The sequence below is a fragment of the Cyanistes caeruleus genome, chromosome 14, assembly GCF_971803275.1.
Source record: "Cyanistes caeruleus chromosome 14, bCyaCae1.hap1.1, whole genome shotgun sequence".
Lineage (NCBI taxonomy): Eukaryota > Metazoa > Chordata > Aves > Passeriformes > Paridae > Cyanistes > Cyanistes caeruleus.
In genome coordinates, this window is record NC_141714.1 from 12336390 (window position 1) to 12355275 (window position 18886).

General features: G+C 42.1%; 1 protein-coding gene across 1 annotated transcript; it reads right to left on the reverse strand.

Annotated features, from left to right (window-relative positions):
- Positions 1-546: 546 nt before the first annotated feature.
- IL13RA1 (interleukin 13 receptor subunit alpha 1) lies at positions 547-18768 on the reverse strand. Its single transcript, XM_086850211.1, has 10 exons — positions 18545-18768; positions 14945-15102; positions 11620-11755; positions 9733-9853; positions 7840-8024; positions 7322-7467; positions 6027-6159; positions 5474-5570; positions 5105-5189; positions 547-3284 (listed from the first exon to the last, which is right to left on the reverse strand). The coding sequence occupies exons 1-10, from the start codon at positions 18624-18626 to the stop codon at positions 3165-3167; spliced, it is 1263 nt and encodes a 420-aa protein (XP_086706337.1). The 5' UTR covers positions 18627-18768; the 3' UTR covers positions 547-3164.
- Positions 18769-18886: the final 118 nt, after the last annotated feature.

The window sequence follows — 18886 nt, forward strand, 5'->3', positions numbered from 1 at the left end:
TGTCATGGATTATATCTTAATTTTGAATGAGCTGCTCACTGAACTGAACTAAGAATTCTCTCTCTGCATCCTTCCAAAAAGCCATTACTAATGTGTTTATTTGGCACTTGAATATATTTGGGTCTCAGCAGTTTAGCAAACTGGCATTTTCAATAACCTCAGCAGCTAAAAACGATGTAAAATATTGAAGATACACTGGGGAAGGCTGCAGCAATTTTATTCAAATTCCAGTCTGATGTTTCATTAAGTCTGTGGCACTAAAACATGACAATGTCAGAAAGTACAGAGAGGGGGTGAGAGCACAAACCTTGTGCTCAGCTCCATCTCTGTTCCATTTCCCCAGCCAAAAACCATGGCCACTGCAGTCTGTCCACAATGAATGCATGGGCTGAGCTCAGTCTTGAAAGGGAAGAGGGCAAAGCAACTCAGCTTTTCTTCTTTGGGTTCTGCATGCTTCAAACATGGTTTCTCATTAAAAACCCATCTCTTTGGCCTCAGTTTAATCTCCTCAACCCAAGAACAAAATCCCATGCCATTACACTGAAAAGCATTCAATCATATTTATTCACTCTTTGAACAAATTTACAGATCAAGTAACTGCAATGAAGAAAAAAAATTGTAGCAAAATTTGGATAATTTCAAGCTAAAAAACCTCTTATTTAAAAACAAAAGCATGTTGAAGGTGAAAGTATATTCAGACATTTACTTTACATACTGAAAGACAGGCTCAAGAAATGAATCCATGAGGAAGTGCCAACTAGTGTTATTCAGATCTTTCCTCTATAGGGACCTAAACCATCCTTTGCATTTAAATCTTTCTTTCAGCCTAACACCTTCCATGTGTTTTTTTTCTTCTACTATGGCTTTACAAATTTGTTTGGGATTTTTTGTTGGTTTTTTTAAAAATCAAATAAATTTTGGTTTTGTCAGACACCAGCATAAACGTCAAAAGAATTTAGAGTAAGTACTGATTTTGCTAGATTGTTATGCTGAAAGCTATGAAACTTTGTATTATACTGTTACTCTTACTTACCTTGAAATTATACATTTCTGTTTGTCTAGTGGTCTGTGTTGAGCAAAATTCCAGATGAGGTAGATTAAAGGAATATTATCATTATAATGACACTAATGTTGCAGAGGGTATGAATTTGGTAAGAAATGTATTACTCTTTCCCTCATGCTATTCCTTAATCTCTGGAATTTCAGAGAGTGCTACTAGCTGACTTTGTATAACCTGAGTTTTATCTCACTGAAATCCCTGAGGCTTTATTTTGTCCCACTTATTAATTTTTATAATGTTGGGTTTATTTAGTCCAATTGGAGGTAAGACATATGCTTAATAGGGGGTCTGCTAGTTCTGCTACATTTCTCCTCCCCTTTCTACTACTAACAAAAGGAGGATAAGAGACCTGGAAAAAACTGTATTTAAGAGGCTCAGTGGGCAATGGGGAAAGAATTGGATTTATTGATAAGGAGGGAATATATAAGTGCATAAAAGATGCCCATTTGTAGCTAAAAGGCATGTGACATTCGTTCTACTTCTTGCAGAACAATATCTTCTAATAATATAGCACTTAGTTTCACTTTTTTGACTGAGTTTGAAGACAGGGATGAACTTCAAAAGGTTAGTAGCTATAAAGTTTGCTCCTAGAAAGTTTATCAGGAGATTTCTTCCCTGTCTGCTAAGACTGCCTATGTACATGACTCAGATGTCTACACTTATATGGAAGGAGCAAGAAATCCCTGAGCATTAACCATAAAGGGCTTCCATGGATCCTTTTCTCTCCATTCCATTATCTTCTTCCTCCAGCACAATCAAGGTACCACTGCAACCACCCTTGCAGCACAAGGCAGACACTAATGCTGAGAATCCAGAGCAGAAAAATGTCACAGTTGTGCCAGAAAACACCTGCTGAGCTTTGCTGGGTAAAGAACCCTCAAAACAAAACCACCAAAGAATGAACAAAACAACAACAAAAATACCTGCAAAACTGTTGTGGTAAAATACAGAAGAAAGTTTTTTTTAAAAGTCAAATCAGCACCTTGTTTTATATTGCTAAGTCTTAGAGGGGAAGCTCAAATCAGAGTGTCATCTCTGTAGAAAGAATAAAACTTATCCTTTAGAAAACAGGCTGGTGTTTTCATCCCCTCTTCCCCAAATCCATCAGTTTGGCAGTAAGGATGGGTCTTGAAGCCTTTGCATTAGTTGGGTTTCAGTGGTTTAATATTTACTAATGAGTTTGATTCATGCATCCACACTGGTATTTTTGCTGGACAGACTCAGGGTGACTTAGCTGCTAAAAATCAGGTATCTTCAGGCCAATATGGCCAAAGTAGAACCACAGTCTGGTGAGACTCAATACAGTTACTTGCTACTGCACAGAACAAATAAAAAAATATATATATTTCTCATTTTAAACAAAGTATAATTAACCCAAGAAGTCCATGAAGGCAAGGAATCTGAGGGCAGACAATTGACAGGATAACAAAACTAAGCCTTTTCTATGAATATTCTGAACACCAGCTGGAAAGCAGAGGGGCTTTTCATACACATTTTCAAATAAAAAAATACCCTCTTTGGTGGGATTTGACCAAGCCCCAGCTGATGGGCAGAAGCACAAGAAGCTCAGTCCATAAGTGCCCTCCAGAGAGTGCCCAGCCCAGGCACACACACAAAGGCTTATCCACAAACAGTCCATGCTCTGCCATCCCACCTGGCAGCAGCTCCACGTGGTAGCACTAATGACCCATCCACTGTAAAGCAGCCTCATCCCACCTGCTGCAAACAGCCAAATACTTCAGAGAAGTCACAGAAAAAAAACAAACCAACCCTGACAGCCTGGTGTGAGGCACAAACACAAGTGCAAGTGACAAATAATAGGGCAGAGCTGGCTGAAGCCAGGACAGGGAGTCCACAATGCAGTCACATGGAATTGCGTGTCACACGGAGTCTCATGGAATTACGTGCATGCTCATCTTGACATGGGTGTCATCAGATGGGTCTTTCTGGCAGAGGTGGAAGAACAGCCACTGATAGTGATTCATCCTCTGTGCACCAGAGAAGGAGCCAGTGAGGTCAGAGCCAGCAAATGTCTCACAGACCATTTCACATCTACAGTCGGAGCAGGAATCTGCTTCCTTCTCTTTCACTGATAAAGCAGAGTCTACCTGTTTTCTTTTTCAAGATTAGTGCTGTCTGAAGTTTCTGTTAAAATTAAAGAATGAATTTCTTCTTCCATAATTAACCTGTCAAAAGCATTCATGGGATCATCCTTTGCAGAGCTCTGAAAGAGAGGAACAACATTATTAATATAAAAGTATTTCCTCATGGCAAGTGTTGCTTTTTCAACCCAGTAAGACAAACTCCTGTTCCACAACATATACCCTGTATTATGGTGAAAAGCCAAGGTAGCTGGGCAGTAAATTGTGCTTTTCAAAGCCATGGCTTAGGCCTGGCTGACAGAAGAGGTGTCCTCTGGAGATGAGGAACTGAAGGTTGGTCCCCACCTTAAGGGTTCTTCCAGCTACAGCCAATGGGTGAAGCTCAGGCAGGAGGATGGAAAACTGAGCACACTTTGTAGAGTTTCCACTGAGCACACAGAGAAAATTACTTGGGGCAGTAACAAAATACTTTTGAAAGCACAACAAAGCTTTCAAAAGTAGCTTTTCAACAGCTACCACTGTTATGGCCAAGAGTCCCATCTGGGAGAACAACATTCACCACCTCATGTCAATGTCTGAATTAGGGCTTGTCAGTGTACTTCTCTTAGGATTTTTATAAACGGCTTCTGAGAGAGATTTATTTTAAAATAAGTTTCCTAAATTGGTATTATGTTTATTTTCCCCAAAATAAGGCACCACTGCAAGTCTTTCATCAGCCAATGCCTGGAACAACTATAGCTGTTTCATTCTTTTTTACCAACAAGAAGCTACAGGTCTGATTTACTTCCTAGCTAACAGACTATAATAAATGTGAGAGTGCTAAAAATATTTGTTTCTGGAAGTAAAATCCAAATTGCTTCACTAAACATCATAAATATGATTAAATAGCAGAAAAAGACATTAATGTTCAGTAGAAGTCACTTAATGGAGTTGCAAAAATAAACATCCTCAAACCAAAACCCACACAGCAAAAGAAGCCTGACAATCAGAAAACTGCCAACCCAAAAACCCCAACCTGAAACAAATTTAAGGGACTAGTGCTGTAGTATGTTAATTCAGTTCTGTTAAAATTGTTAATGTTTTGTCTGGTAGGTTCCTGGTCCTCCCCCATTTACTGCTTTGGTTGGTTCCATTTGTCTGTTATGTAAACTCCTCCCAGTTTTCCTGAATGTTCCCCGTCAATCACCTTTACCCTGCCCCATCTCCCCATCCATCATCATAAACCCCACCTCTCCTTCCAGCTCCTTCCATGTACATCATCCCTTCCTCAACATGTTATTGGTTGTTATGTTATGTTCCCGCCTTCTCTGTATCCCCATTGGTCCCTGACATTGTAACCTCCTCCCCTTACCCCTCCCACCATGAGCTCCCATTGGACCCTGGACTGTGCCCGCCCCTGAGGTAAAACCCCATGCACAGAGGTGCTCGGGGCTCTCTTTGGTCCTGATTTCTCCCGAGCCAGACCCTTGTGCTCATCCCCTCTCCCGAATAAACCTGTTCCTGGGAAGTACAGCCAAGTGAGTCTCCTCCTTCCTTTTGCCACCACCCACAACGCCTGATTTGGCAGAGCCTGGCAGGATTCGGTGCTCCGAAGGTTCTGCAGTGGGATCGCCTTTCCCCTGCAGTTCCCCACTCCTGGCGACTGCCCGTGCCGGAGTGGCACCGTAGAGCTAGCCCGGAGCTCCAGTGCGGCCAAGAGCAGGTCAGACTAGCAGTGTGGAGTAGTGCAATTCTGCTAATCTAACTAGGAAAGTACATACAGGTTGGGGGTGGGGGAAATCTGAGTTTTGGGTAATGGTTTCTGAACAATCCCTAGTATTGTAAATATTTAATCTTCATATGATACACACAGTTAGTTATAACACAGACATTGCAAAAAGAAAACTGCAAACCTAGAGATCCCAGTTCAATAGATTCGTTGGCCCAACAGCTTCTTACTTACCGGGGAATCCTCGTTCTGCTCTCCAAACATACGCTTGAGAATTTCTCTTGGGTCCGGAATTGGAGGAAGAATTAGTATCTTCAGCCTTCATGAAGATAAAAAGAAAACATTTAGATGAACGATATATTAATTTAAAAATTACTTTAAAATCACAAAATCATTTAAAAATGTCAAGATCATGTTTGGGTACAGTCAAGAAAATTTGTGGAGTCAGCTTTGTCATCACTGGCCAGCCTTCATTCTCTGTACAACTGTACCCATTTCTTATTTTTACTCCCCGAAACAAAAGGAAAGGGGAGCATTGACACAGATTCTGAATAACTCACTCTTGACAAAGACAGCAGCAAATGTAGGGAGATCATTATTTACCTTTTTAGATAAACTAGTAGAATTATTGTAGATACTGCTACTATTAATGGAATGGTAATTATTAGAACAACATAGATTGTAGAGTCCCTCTTCTCACCTGGAAAACAGAAATTGTAGAAACTTAGGGATGTTTTGAGAGATTTTTTTAGGAATAATGACAACAAAATAGTTAATTCTCTAATTTATTCACAGATTCAGAGCTTTTTCAAGTACACTAGCACTTTTGTAGGCAAGGACAGGTTGTTTTTCAAAGACAGGATTATAATGTAGATGTGTTTGGCAAGGAAATGTAAATAAGCAAGACTCAGGACTGAAAAATTTGCTACACTGGATATTGCATAGCTACACAAATGGCACCACTATCAATAGATACAGCAGCACAGGCTGGGACTGGTGGTGCTGTTGAAGGATTAGGGCTCTTCTGCCCTCTTTTCACTCACAATTCAACAGGTACATAAGATGATCTTTGACTCCCATTTATTTAGCAGACAAAAAGGTATTAGATGCCTTACAAAAGAAAAGTGCAATGCTATGCAGGGACAAGTGCTCTCACCAATGCTCTTTTCTTCACTCCAGTCACTATGGAAATCGCTGTTGTAACACTCACGCTTTGCTTTTGCTCTCACTTTGAAGGTGTACTTGCTGTTAGCATCAATGCCAGGAATTGACACAGAATTTATTTCAGACTAAGGCAAAAAAGAAAAGGTAGTTTGCTTTGTTCAATTACCAACATATTCTCAGTCACTTCCAAGCCTATTTACATTGTGCAGCTAATGTATTCTGAATGTTTTGATGGAAGAACTTTTTATGACTATGAAACATCATTACAATAGGATGTAGTGGCATTTAACAAGTACAGAGTGCCTAAATGCACATTCCAAGCTAAGATTTAATCTCATTCACTGCTACATCTATCATGCAGCATTTGTCATCAATGATTAAACTAAGACAGCATTTGGAACAGTGCCTTTTTAAATTTTTTTTTCTCCTTCTTCTGAGAAATATCTGTGATTTACCCTCCCTTGCCTTCTTCTCAGGACAGCATAACTTTGACTATACCAAAGTGTTCTGTGACACATCTACAGAGAAGAGCACACACTAGATAGGATCTAACTGCACTTATTTTTTTAATCCAAATTTCCAGTTTCCTGGGGACTGTTGCTAGCATTTGAGTTTGGGGTAGAATAAACAACATGCTCCACAGGAGAAGACTGCCATTCACTTTGAAATTTATCACTCTGTTTTTACCATTCTGATCAAACAGTACGTTCAGTTTGGCTATGGACATACAGTGTGAGTATGTCAGACACAGAACTCAATGCTTTTTGTATGTACACTAAAATCAGTGTATCTGAGGTTGCCCACTTCTTTCTTCCCCTCCATCCTTAGTATTTATCCCCCTTGCTTTTCTGTATGAGAGTCTCTGTTCCTGTGTGCACCAGCAGTTGATTTTTATTGAGGGCAATCAGGTCACAGCATTCAAGACCAAAGCTGCCACAAGACCACACAGACCAGCAGCAGGAAAAGCCAACACCAAGACATCAAAGCCCATATGCCTGAGCAGCATACAGGCACCATTTCCTGATAGTTTAGTAAATCCTTCTTTATCACACTGTTCTCACACACTAAGAAATTGCCCTAACAAATGATGGGAAGGATTCAGAAGACTTGCATGAGTTTTGATGTACAGCTTTCACTAACATAAACCTACAGTATGAGAGAAAAATCCTATATTCACACAGCACTTCCAGGTCTGGCACCTGCCCCATTCACATGCAGCTGTTCATTTTCAACTGCAAATATTATAAAGGATTCACAGAAAAAAAAAAATGAGTAATGAAAACTTACTGTCCAAACACTGTCTGAATCACCATTGCAACATTTAACTTCATAGTGTAAGCAATTTTTTGGAAAAGTTTCCGATGAACTCCATTTTACATCAATTCTGTCATTAGTCTTTGACAATGTCAATAGTCTTGGTGTGGCAGGTTTTACTGAAAGGCAAAATGGAAAAATTAGTTAAAAAGTTTATTTCACTGCTTACAAAAATTGTTCAGTGCTCTATTGAAGAATATTACACTTACACCACATTAAGAAGAGGAAAAAGCACCAGTAAGACAAAAAAAAGAGTAAATCCAACTAAAGAGTAAGAGTAGAAGTTAATAGAAAATTATTCCTCCCCACCCAAATCCCTGCAAAAAACAAACTCTTGTTTACATAATTTCAAATCAAAGATCAGTAGAAGTAGGAAGCATCTAATCTCATTGTCTTGTCCATACTTTATGAGGTGAAAGTTCTCAAACACAACAATATACTACCAAACTTCTTATTTTACTTATATTTTTATAATGTGGTGTTAAACTTACCAAGGGTGGTAGGATTTTTACTTGCACACACAGGCCTAATTTCTTCAGAATCATCTCTAATCAAAATACTTATAGCAGGGTAATTACTGGTGACTTTTGGGAAGGTAAGATTGAAAATGCATTCAAAGATTCCCTGGTTTACAGAGTAGTTGCTACACTTCTTAGGGTTTTCCAAGCCATCAAACCTAGAGGAATAAAATTATTCTTGTAAACTTCAGAAGAAAAGGACAGCAAGGCTTGTTGATGTATGTGTGTTACAGATTCTAGACAGATATTGCATTAAAGCTATTTTATAGCATTTTAAAAAATAATGCTAAGCAAAAAACCCTCTAATTTATCTCAAACTTTTAAAAGAGCACTGTTTTTGTGAAGAGTTTCAAGGAGCAGAAAGGGAGCTGGGTTTGCTATATATCAAAGAGAACAACTGCTGTCAGCTTTGTTCACATTTTCCACATGGGAGAACAATTCCAAGGAGTAAAGAATATTTAGAAAATAAACTAATTTGAACCACTTCTTGTCAACAGAATTTCACCTTTGTGATAGAATGAGCTGATCAATCTCCTTTAGCTCTGCCTCAAATATCACAACACTTGAGACAGTTGAGCTTCACCTATTTACCTGAAATTTGCTTTTCAAAATGTCAGTATTCCCTTCCAATAATAGAGAAGTTAGGAAGACAAGCTTCTTCCTTGTTTCTCTTTGTTGCCCAAGCTCAATGAAAATACACCAGTAGCCCTTTCTCCCAAGGAAATCAAAAACCCCCACCTCACTGCCATTGTGGAAAATGTATCTTTCAGTCTAAAATTGAAATGCTTTCTTATCTTTTGGCTTTAAAATCTAAAAGATTATTATTCTTTCAAAGCAGCATGAATTAAAGCATTTCGAACTCACCTCAGCTACATCTTCCATTAAAATTAAGGGCAGGTTGAAAATATATAGCTCAAATCTAAAGCATTATTCCAGTAAGTATCCCTATACCCAGAAATTCAGATCTTCAACCCTGCTTTGGTCCTTCTCTTGTAAGAAACAAAAAGTTTGAGTAGCAGTCTAGACAGGGAACAAGTAGTCCCCCCACATTTAACAAAAGCAGCAAGTTTTCTGCTGTTTGTTGCCCAAGTGCCCTGAATAGAGCAGCTGGCCTGTGAGACTGCCACTGGAGGAGCAAAAGGTTTATGTAGCCAGCTCAAAAAAGAAAAAATCAGAAAGCTGATTTAAAACTACTCCACTATTTCTACAGAAGCAAATGCAATCTGGCATTTCACAAGCCCCATCAGGGTGCAGAAGTATGCATAGACTAGCATGTACAGCTATCAATGCCAAGAGCTGGCTCACACAAGTCTGTTCCTTTGGAACAAGACACCATTTATGGCTGTCCACTAGCCAGCAGGGCTGATAATGATAAAAATAGTTTTAAAGGTGAATCAGTTATTTACAATATTGAAGATACAAACAGAAGTACTACTGAGAGTTATTAATGCTTTCATACCATTTCCCAATGGTTTATGAACTGACACACACCTTAGTGAGTGATCCTAACTTAAACAGCCCATTTTGTTAGACTGCAAAGAAAGCAATTAATACATTGGTCTAGCTTAGTTCTTAATTATTCCCTCCTTGAATCAAGTGCCCAATCAGACAAATATAGAAAGCAATAGCATCTATGTTAATATGGGCTACAGAAGCAGACTCAAAGTAGTTATATTAACTTCCCTGTAGCGGCTTCTGGCCCCTTCAGTGGTGAAGTTTGCTGCTGGACAGGACTGAGCAGTAACTTGGACACAACACCCTGGGAACTTTCAAAGCAACAGGAAGCATACAAGTGGAATGTGTCACATAAAACTAAAGATTAGTCCTGGAGCACTTTAGAGCTGGGAATATAAATCTCCTACAGACCAGTAGAACAAAGTGTAGTTGGTGTCACTGCTTGCATTCTCCCCAGGACGCCAGGTACAAGCCATGTACTCCAAATTGTGCCAAACACAGCTCAAGTCAACAGCAGCAGTACCCGGAATACCTGCAAGACAAGTTGGAAATGTTCTCTAAGATTTATTTTGTCCAAGTTTTCTCCATTGTTTCCAGAAGTAAAACACTTCATTTTACATAACAAACTGGAAAGCACAAATGGATTGGTTACCTCTCAGACTACACTGCCTGTTCAGCACGACAGATTATGAATTCCAGCTGTTCAGAGCTTGCAATGGATGAAATCTCAGCAGAGTAGTTTCTAGAGGCAAGCCAATCCCAGCCAAAAATCCCAGTGTTCACCATGGCTGAATTGCTACTTAGAGTTACCAGATGCTAAGGACAAGGTATTGAGTCAGGAAAATATTTATTTCTATTAATCTACAGGTACTTTAAAAATAAGTCAGAGTAGCTGGTAATTACACGGAAAAATATAACAGCTAAATGCTATTACAGCCATCAATGTCAACCATAATTAAAGGCTGACTATTTTTACCTTCTCCAGATATAGTAGTAGTTTCTTGGTATTCTGAGTATGGCAATACCTCTGAGTCTTAAATGCTGACAAGAGCAACACTAGGTAAGTTGACTTTTTAATTTGGACCCGTATACCTTTAGACATTAAAATTTAACATATGGGAATTCAAGTCACATCAATACAAATGAGCACCTAGCAATTGTGAATAGGTCAATGGATTGCCCAGGAAGAGCAATTATAGAATAAAGTCTTCCATATTTAATCTTGCATTTCTGTATGAGTTCTTTACACTGTATTACATTGTATTGGACACTTTATCCTTGTATCAAGTAGCAACATCTCCATGAACTAAAAACTAAGTGCATGTTAAATGAGGATCTATTTTGAAAGTCCGAGCTGGCATTCTCCCTGAAGCACCAGCTAAGAGTACAGGCAAATGAAACAGGTTTTCCTGTTCCAAGAAATATATACAAATATTTCATCTGCAAACAGACCTTTAAAAGCCCCAGTCTGTTTAGTACATGCAGTCCTAATGGTCTGCTTCCCTGATTTTCCAGAACCCTTTTGGAAGACACAGACACAGGCTTGATAAGGTGTCTGATTCCCCCAGCCACATGTGGTTTTCATCCACATCAAGTCATGCTCCTGGGTTAAGACAGACTTTAAGGCAAGAGGCTCATTTTCTTGCTGTACATCCAAACTTCAAGCATTCAGCAAAATACATTACTCCTCAAAGTCTGCTTCCTAACAATTTTGCTGTGGACTCCTTGTATCTGCATGCCAAGAAACAAAAAATACTTTTTCTCTATTCATTTTTCTATGCTTTGTAGACCCCACTCATCTCTTCTGAAAAAGACAGAATCCTATTACAACTATTTAAGTAATTAAGTAATTTATTCAACAAGCTAAATGTTAAATTTGCTGCATTCCTCCTTCCTACATAGACAATTGGAGGGTTATTTTATGGACTTCTGTTTATACAGAAAAATCATACAAAATAAACTGACTTAGATGTTAGTCATGAAGGCAGCAGGCTTAATGGAGTCTAAGCTATCTCTTATCCCACAGCCACCACAGCAGGAAGAAGAGAAATAACAGGTACCACACTGCTGTTTTGCAGGAGTTCTTCAATTTTACAGTCTTACCCAGAAGACTTTAAGCATCAGAAGACCCCAGTTGTGTTTAAAGTTGGTATAATCATTCTGTTTAAGTTCTATCAATAAAACCAGCCCTTGTGTCTGGTATTTCTCTGTGATGTATTTTATGATTTCTTGTCAAAAGAGCAGAGAAAAAGCCATGTCTCCTCTGGTCCAGAGGGGTCTGGTCACTGCTGGTGTTACCTTTTGGCAGAAGGGAGGTCTCCACCCAGGGGCTGGGCTCACTCGTGGTGTCATTCTTGCATTCACTTCTCACTCTGAGGTGCATTTCCTCATTCAAGTGCACATCCGTCACACGGAAGAGGTCCTTACCCCATTTCTGAGTTTAGATGGGGGGAAGAAAACCAAAACATTTGTCATGCCATCTCAGACACACAGCAATTCCTGCCAGTGTAAGGATGTATTACAGCCCTTCTAAAAGACTACAGCTCAAAGTCAAAGGAAACAAGCATCTGATTATTTGGGAAGCCTCAGCATCACTTAGCTTTGCTTTTTCTTTCTCAGGTACAGTCAGAACTCACAAAGAAAAGCTACTCCTACCCCTGTGACCTACAGTCATAAGCAAAGGCTACACAAAGATCAAGAAATAAGTATAACATGGGGGGAAATGATCCTAGAATAAGTCTTCATGGATAATGCAAAATAAGCATGTTTATACTACAGCTGCATAAACAGGCACTTACAGATCTGACCTTCACCCTTCTGTGTGTGTGCACATGAGGGCATGGCCAACAAGATGAAGAACATTTGAAGACACAACCAAAAAGCAGCGAGAGAGTTTGGACAATTTAAGGAGCAAAAGAAAAACCTACCAAAACAAACCCATAAATGGCTATTAAAAGTAGTGACACCACATCAAGGCCAAATAGCTCAGGATCTTCCATTTAGAGAATGTTTGTGTGAGAAAAAGGCTCACCCTTTTATCACACAGTCAGTCTTGAGCATCTTTTGTGGCCTAGGAGGATGCCTTTTAGTTAACTGGAAACTGGATACAAAACAAATATCTTTGTTATGGCCAAAAAATGCTGTAACCACTCAAACGTAAATTAATAAATATTGGCACTAATAAGACAGCAAAGAAATCAAACAAACATGTGGATTAGGTTTGTCTGGGTTTAAAAGACAGGCATCTGAGAAGGAAGGCGGTAACCTCCCTTGGAATGGAAAATATCATCTCCTTCCCTCTGAATTATTATAACTTTGAAATGACGGGGCTTTCAGGCACAGTTACGGGACAGGAGCAGCAGTTGTTTCCCAGTGTGTGTATGTAAAGCAAGGCAAGGCAGCAGCGGGCGCGGCAGCCCCGAGGAGCAGAAGCCAAAGCCAGCCCCAGCCGCTCTGGGCTGCGGCACCTTCCCCTTGGCTGCAGTTCCGCTCCCGGCCGCCAGGGGCGCTGCTGGCTCCCGGCCGGGCAGGCGCTGCCAGGATTCCCCCGCGCCTGCAGGGGGCGCTGTGGCGCGGCCGCGGCTCCCTCAGGCGGTGATGGCGGCCGGGCTGGATGGTGAAATGGGCTGCGGCAGAAGCTCGGAGCGGAGCTGGCACCGCAGAGACGGGCACACCCCGGGGTGGCAAACGAAATGTGGCAGAAACTCCTCAGCTGCAGCAGGAGCCGTGGGGTGTCCGGGTAGGCAGGGGCTGTGGGGTTCCACTGTAGTGAAAAGCCCGGAGCAGTGGCAGAGGAACGGCGGGGCTGGGCAGCGGCAGCCCGGCTCCCAAACACGGCCGGGAGAGGCTCCTCGGAGGGGGAAGGGGCTCAGGGCCCCGGGTTCTCCCTGAGGCACCCGAGTAGATGGTGAGGGTCCCTTCCAGTGAGATCAGGTGTCAATAAGGTCCCAGTTCAATGGCCTCACTCACAGCACGAGAAAATAGTGGGAGACAGGATTCCTCAGTGGTGGTGAATTCTTCCCACAGCAACTCCCGGCCCCTCACTTCCCAGCCAAAATGTTGAACTATCTCTGCCCTTCCCAAGAGAAAAGCCCCAGCTAAGGGGCTGCAGCCAGCTGCACGCCTTCACCCCACCCTGGCCCCTTCTTTTGGCTCTCTCAAGTACCAGTTGTTAGCATCTCGTAACAACAAATGGGAGAAAAGTTCCTTAAAAAATAAAAAAATCCCAACCTCCAACAGGTTCTATGGGCAAAAAGATGCAGCAAGATGTACAGTTTGTTTCATCCTGTCCTGTGAAAGTACTGACGCTCAGTTATTTCATTGTTGATGACCTTAGTGTCTGTTAGATACTTCCACAAACCCATTCAGCTCTTTAACCAAGGAAACTTTCTACTTGTTCATTTATTAATGAATCAGTCAAAATAGGTAAATAGGTTTCTGCTGTGTTAGCAGGTTCAGCTGGTTTATCTAAAGGTCCAATGAAGATTATTAGAGATCATTAGTGTCAAAATGAAACATCACCCTTTTAATAGTGACATTAAATCAGCTCAGCTGTTTGCAAAACCAGAGTCACAGAATCATAAAACAGTTTGGCCTAGAAAGGAGTTTAAAGATCATCTGGTTTCAAGCCCCACGCCGTGGGTTCGTGCCTTCCACTAGAGCATATTGCTCAATGCTCCATCCAAACTGCCAAACCACATCCCTACTCATGTCCAGGATATCCTGGAGCTGTGAGAAAAAATACGGTTGTTAGCATGAAGAGGCCATTGTAAGCATCAGGCTGTAAGATCATAACAAGGCTCAACAACAAAGGACTTTCTCAAGAGGCATCGGAACCATTGTAACCGTATCTGAAACAGCAGCACTGCCTCCCTCACAGCTGGCATCTACCAAAGGCTCCAAATTCCTGGGGTTTGAAATTACGGATTTATTTTCTTACTGGCAATAAATTGTAAACATGCTTGTCCTACAGCCCATAGCAATGGGCACCATGGCAATTCCCCGAACAAATAGCAGCTAATCCACAGCAAGGAGCACACCTGGGCTGCAAACCTTCTAACACAGAAAACGAAAGTCCAAAACAAATGAGTTATATGACTTCTGTTCCAGGCAACAAACATGCTCCATGTTATCTTCAAAACACAACCCCGCCATAAATAACTGTAATTGCAGACAGAGGGTAAATGGGGTAATGTTAATTCTTGGCATTACCTCCAAAAGATGCAATGTTGTCAAACCACAGCTAAATCTGCACATCTTTAAACTGAGTTCAAAGTAAAGGAGAAAAGCCTTTGCAAATTCCCATTTAACTCTTAAGGATGTAGACTGCCATGTGTCTATTTTTTCTAGAAAGCTGCATAAGCAAAGACTGAAACGAGACTTTTCCCATTATTATTACAGTACGTCTGTGTTATCATCAGCACTCAGTTATCAGAGAGCAACAGACAGATTTTTCTGAAGATCCCTTATGCTGGTATGATTCATTTTTGAGGTTTTGATCCCATGATAAGAACGAAATGCTACATTAAAATTGTATTTATATATGTGTATATGCTCTCCCACACGGAGTTTTATAGCATTAAGACATTTACTGAAACAGAGTTTAAAGAGGTGATGTACTCACTTTTCTGTCCTCAGGAACCCCATTGATGATGATGTCACTGGAATACTCCAAGTTGCAGCTACTACTGATGTTCTCTGGGGGGTTCCATGTCCAGTTCAGAGTACAGATATGGATAAATGAATAGGTCAAGTTGGATGGAGATGGAAGAATTTTTGCTCCTGGAAGAAAGGAGTTACCAGTGTAACAATCCTATTGACTCACACTTTACCATTAGTAATACAGGTGGATTTTTAACTCAGACAGAAAAGAGCACAAATCTGACAAATTTGTCAGCTCATATTTGGTATCAGGTACTGCCCACTAAAGTGTTTCTATTATTCTTGTTACCTCAACTCATTAATAATTTAAATATGCACAAATTAACTGAAAAGTAATTTTTAAGAAATTGTAGCCTTCAGCAATGCAGTGGTTGTGGTACTTAAGCTTTTGCATGTTGTGGGAGGATGAATTATGTGCTGAAACTTTAGTAAAAACAATATATACATTTTACGGAGCAATTAATGCTTTGTTCTCCCCAAAAGTTATCCATCAGCATAGTTTTAAAGAGAAATCATTAAAAAGACAAGTGATTACATCTTGCAAAAAGCTGTATGTTAGAAACACAATTTAAGCAAAGACTGCAAATGCAAGAATGTTAAAAAACAAGGAAACCACACCACTTTCTCAATTACCTATTAAAAATACAATGCTATGTTCCAGCACAGTGAACAAAACCAGTGTGGGACGAGTGGTGATTCACTGCTGACACACTTCAGTGGTACATTTTTTAACCTCCCCAAAAGCCAGTGAGAAGCAGAGCAGGGCCACGACTCGGTCACAGCAATAAATCCATTTGTGCATTGACTGCTCCTGATCTTGTGCACTGAGTCAATGCCTACTCAAGAACTATCACAACAGCTTGAAGGTCATATTAGAAAACAAAGAAGGGAAATATGACAGAAAATGGCAAACTTCCAGGAAAAAGTAAAGTATGTATCAGACATTGATTCTAGAAACTGTAACCAAGGGAATTCCCTAAGAAAGTGAAAGTTGATTTTGTTTTTTTAAAGGGCTACTCTAATATTTATGATGATAAATGATAATATTTATCTGCTGAACCAGAAGCCAAACGAGACTGTTTCTCAGGCTGTCATCACTGAGGCACCACCACTTGCTTGTCTGCGGGCAGAGCGTACCCTCATCACCCAGTGGTTTCACAAACACTTCAGACAGATATCAGCGAGTGCTGCAGGTCTTGCTGTCCCCTGGAACCAAGCTCAACCCATCCCAACATTCAAGAGAGCACATAGGAAAAGGGCAGAATAATTCCATCAAGATCAGTTTTCCCATCCAGGTCACAGTGCTGCCCCATTTCCTTCTGCTAGCACAAGGAAGAGGGAAGATAGAGAAGCAAAAGAGCTTCCTTGAGCAAGAGTTCTGCTCAAAGCATCCATGACATCATTATCTTACATTTCCCAAAAGCCACAGCAGCCAAATCTTGAAGGGAATTCATCAAACTTCTGGAGCTCTCTCAGTCCTTTGCATAATTCAAGGACAGGTAATGGTAGAGATCAGGCACCATTACCATCCATGTGTATGCACAGATAATGGATGCTTGCACAGATAATGAAAATAATTACAAAGATTTACTGATTTAGTCTGAATATATTTAATTTGTTTGAATACTTAAAATCTTTGGGATTTTTTGTTAGAGCAGAAAAGAGACATTTTTGTTCTTAGAAAAATATAGTCTCCAGTGAGAAAACTGAATGTAGCAAACCCATCTTTGCCTATTACACTTTCCACTAACAAAAACTTAGGATGGGCTAAAAGAACAGCTGTGGGGCATTAAGTTTGTAAATACTGTGTCTTCTTGATCATGTAAAAAAAAAAAAGTTTTTCAACAAGAGTACACAGTTCCAAGCATTCCATCTTGTCATGATTGAACTTTTACCTACAACAGCCACAAATCATTTTAAAAATATCATCCCCGATAGCTATTCTGAAGTTCTAAACATTTTCTTGTAATAGGTTTGATTAGAAGCCATTATGCTTAAGTTTGCAGATTAATTGCCACACAAAGAAGTGCTACTATTCACAGTTTATAAATTAATTATTAAATTGTATTGTTATAAAAAGTTTTAATCTAGTAGGTTTTCAATTGATCTACAGAATTCTGAAGCTTGTGTTTTAATGTTTTTAATTTAGCTTTTATTCATAGGTTAGGCCAATCTCATACTTCTGTCTGTGTAAAATACAGTCTCATGCTCTTATTAAAATTTCTGTAGCAATCTTGCAGAACAACTGAATGACCAACTACAAAATGTAGGCAAGCCATTATTTCGCTCTTAAAATGCAAAACCACGATGGTGCTTCTAAGAAAAAAATCATAGCAGTAGCCAGAAGAGATTAGGTGAAGCATAGAAAACGTATTATTTCTAAAAGCCCTAACGAGGAAACATCAGTAAATCTTTTCCATCAAGTACCATGTGAGTGTTGCAAAGTAGTAAAAAACTCATCACATTTTTGTCCTCCTGCATTTTCTGAAAGTTGATTTCATAGTGATAAACTGAATTGCAGACATAACAATAATGTCTGCAGCTGGGTTTCTGGATAACATGAACAGAGAGTAAAGCTTCAAGGCCGGGTCCTTATAAAGTCCTCACAGACATGCAGGCATCTTTCATAAAACTAAACATTCGTGCTTCCAAAATCGGGAATACTAAAGGAAGAGCGAAGACAGAGGGCGAGGGAGGCTCTGCATGTCCGAGCCCGGCGGAGCCGCTCCCGCACCGCCGCAAGACACGGGCACCGGGAGAAGAGCGAGGGACCTGCTTGGGGTTTTAAGGCAGAAACAGTCTCGGGAAACGAGGATAGAGCTTAAAACATTTGTGCCGATCCTGTTAAGAGCTGTCTTGCTGAAAGAGGAGAGCAGATTTTCACCATCCCCACTCCCGGCAAGCGGCAGGGCAGGGCGCGCAGCCGGCGCTGCCTCGCACACGGCTGACGAGCTTCGGGCGATTTCTACTACAAAATGAAAGCATTTCCCTTACATCCATGCCCGCGTGTGCGCGGAGCCACGGCCGAGCTGCCCGAACCGCGATAGGGGAGAGCCCGGAGCGGCCGCTCCAGCACCAGCACCGCGCCTGCAGACACGGAGCGCAGCTGGCAGCCCTTCCCCGGCACCCCTTCCCCGGCTCCCCTTCCCCGACAGCCTTTCTCGGCAGCCTTTTCCCGGCAGCCTTTCCCCGGCACCCCTTCCCCGGCTCCCCTTCCCCGACAGCCTTTCCCCGGCAGCCTTTCCCCGGCACCCCTTCCCTGGCAGCCTTTCCCCGGCAGCCTTTCCCCGGCACCCCTTCCCCGGCTCCCCTTCCCCGGCAGCCTTTCCCCGGCAGCCTTTCCCCGGCAGCCTTTCCCCGGCAGCCTTTCCCCGGCACCCCTTCCCTGGCTCCCCTTCCCCGGCTCCCCTTCCCCGGCACCCCTTCCCCGGCAGCCTTTCCCCGGCAGCCTTTCCCCGGCACCCCTTCCCTGGCTCCCCTTCCCCGGCTCCCCTTCCCCGGCACCCCTTCCCCGGCATCCCTTTCTCGGCACCCTTTCCCCGGCAGCCCTTCCCGTTCCTACCTGCCGCCGTCCCCGCGGCCAGCACCCAGCACACTCCGAGGAGGAGCGGGCAGGGCAGCGGAGCTGCTGCGGGCACAGCCATGGCTCGGCCGCCCCAGCGCGGCCCCTCGCTCCCACTTCCCGTCGAGGGGCCGGACCAGCCGGGAAGGGAGGCGTGCGGGGCCGGGCCGGGCCGGGCCGGCCCGCCCAGGTAACTCGAGCCGGGCGGGAGGAGCGGCCGGGCCCCGCCACCTGGGCAGCACCGCCCCGGCCCGCAGGAAGGGGTGGGCGGCGAGGGGAGCATCCCACGGCCCCGTCCCGCGGCTCTACACTGCCCGCACTGCCCTCCCTCTGTTGTCCCCC

Coding starts and splice junctions, on each gene's coding strand:
- IL13RA1 (XM_086850211.1), bottom strand. CDS start 18,626: ATGGCTGTGCCCGCAGCAGCTCCGCTGCCCTGCCCGCTCCTCCTCGGA. Junction 15,103..18,544: donor GGCCGCGGGGACGGCGGCAG/GTAGGAACGGGA, acceptor CCTTTCTTCCAG/GAGCAAAAATTCTTCCATCT. Junction 3,285..5,104: donor AGCAGAACGAGGATTCCCCG/GTAAGTAAGAAG, acceptor CCTCTCTTTCAG/AGCTCTGCAAAGGATGATCC.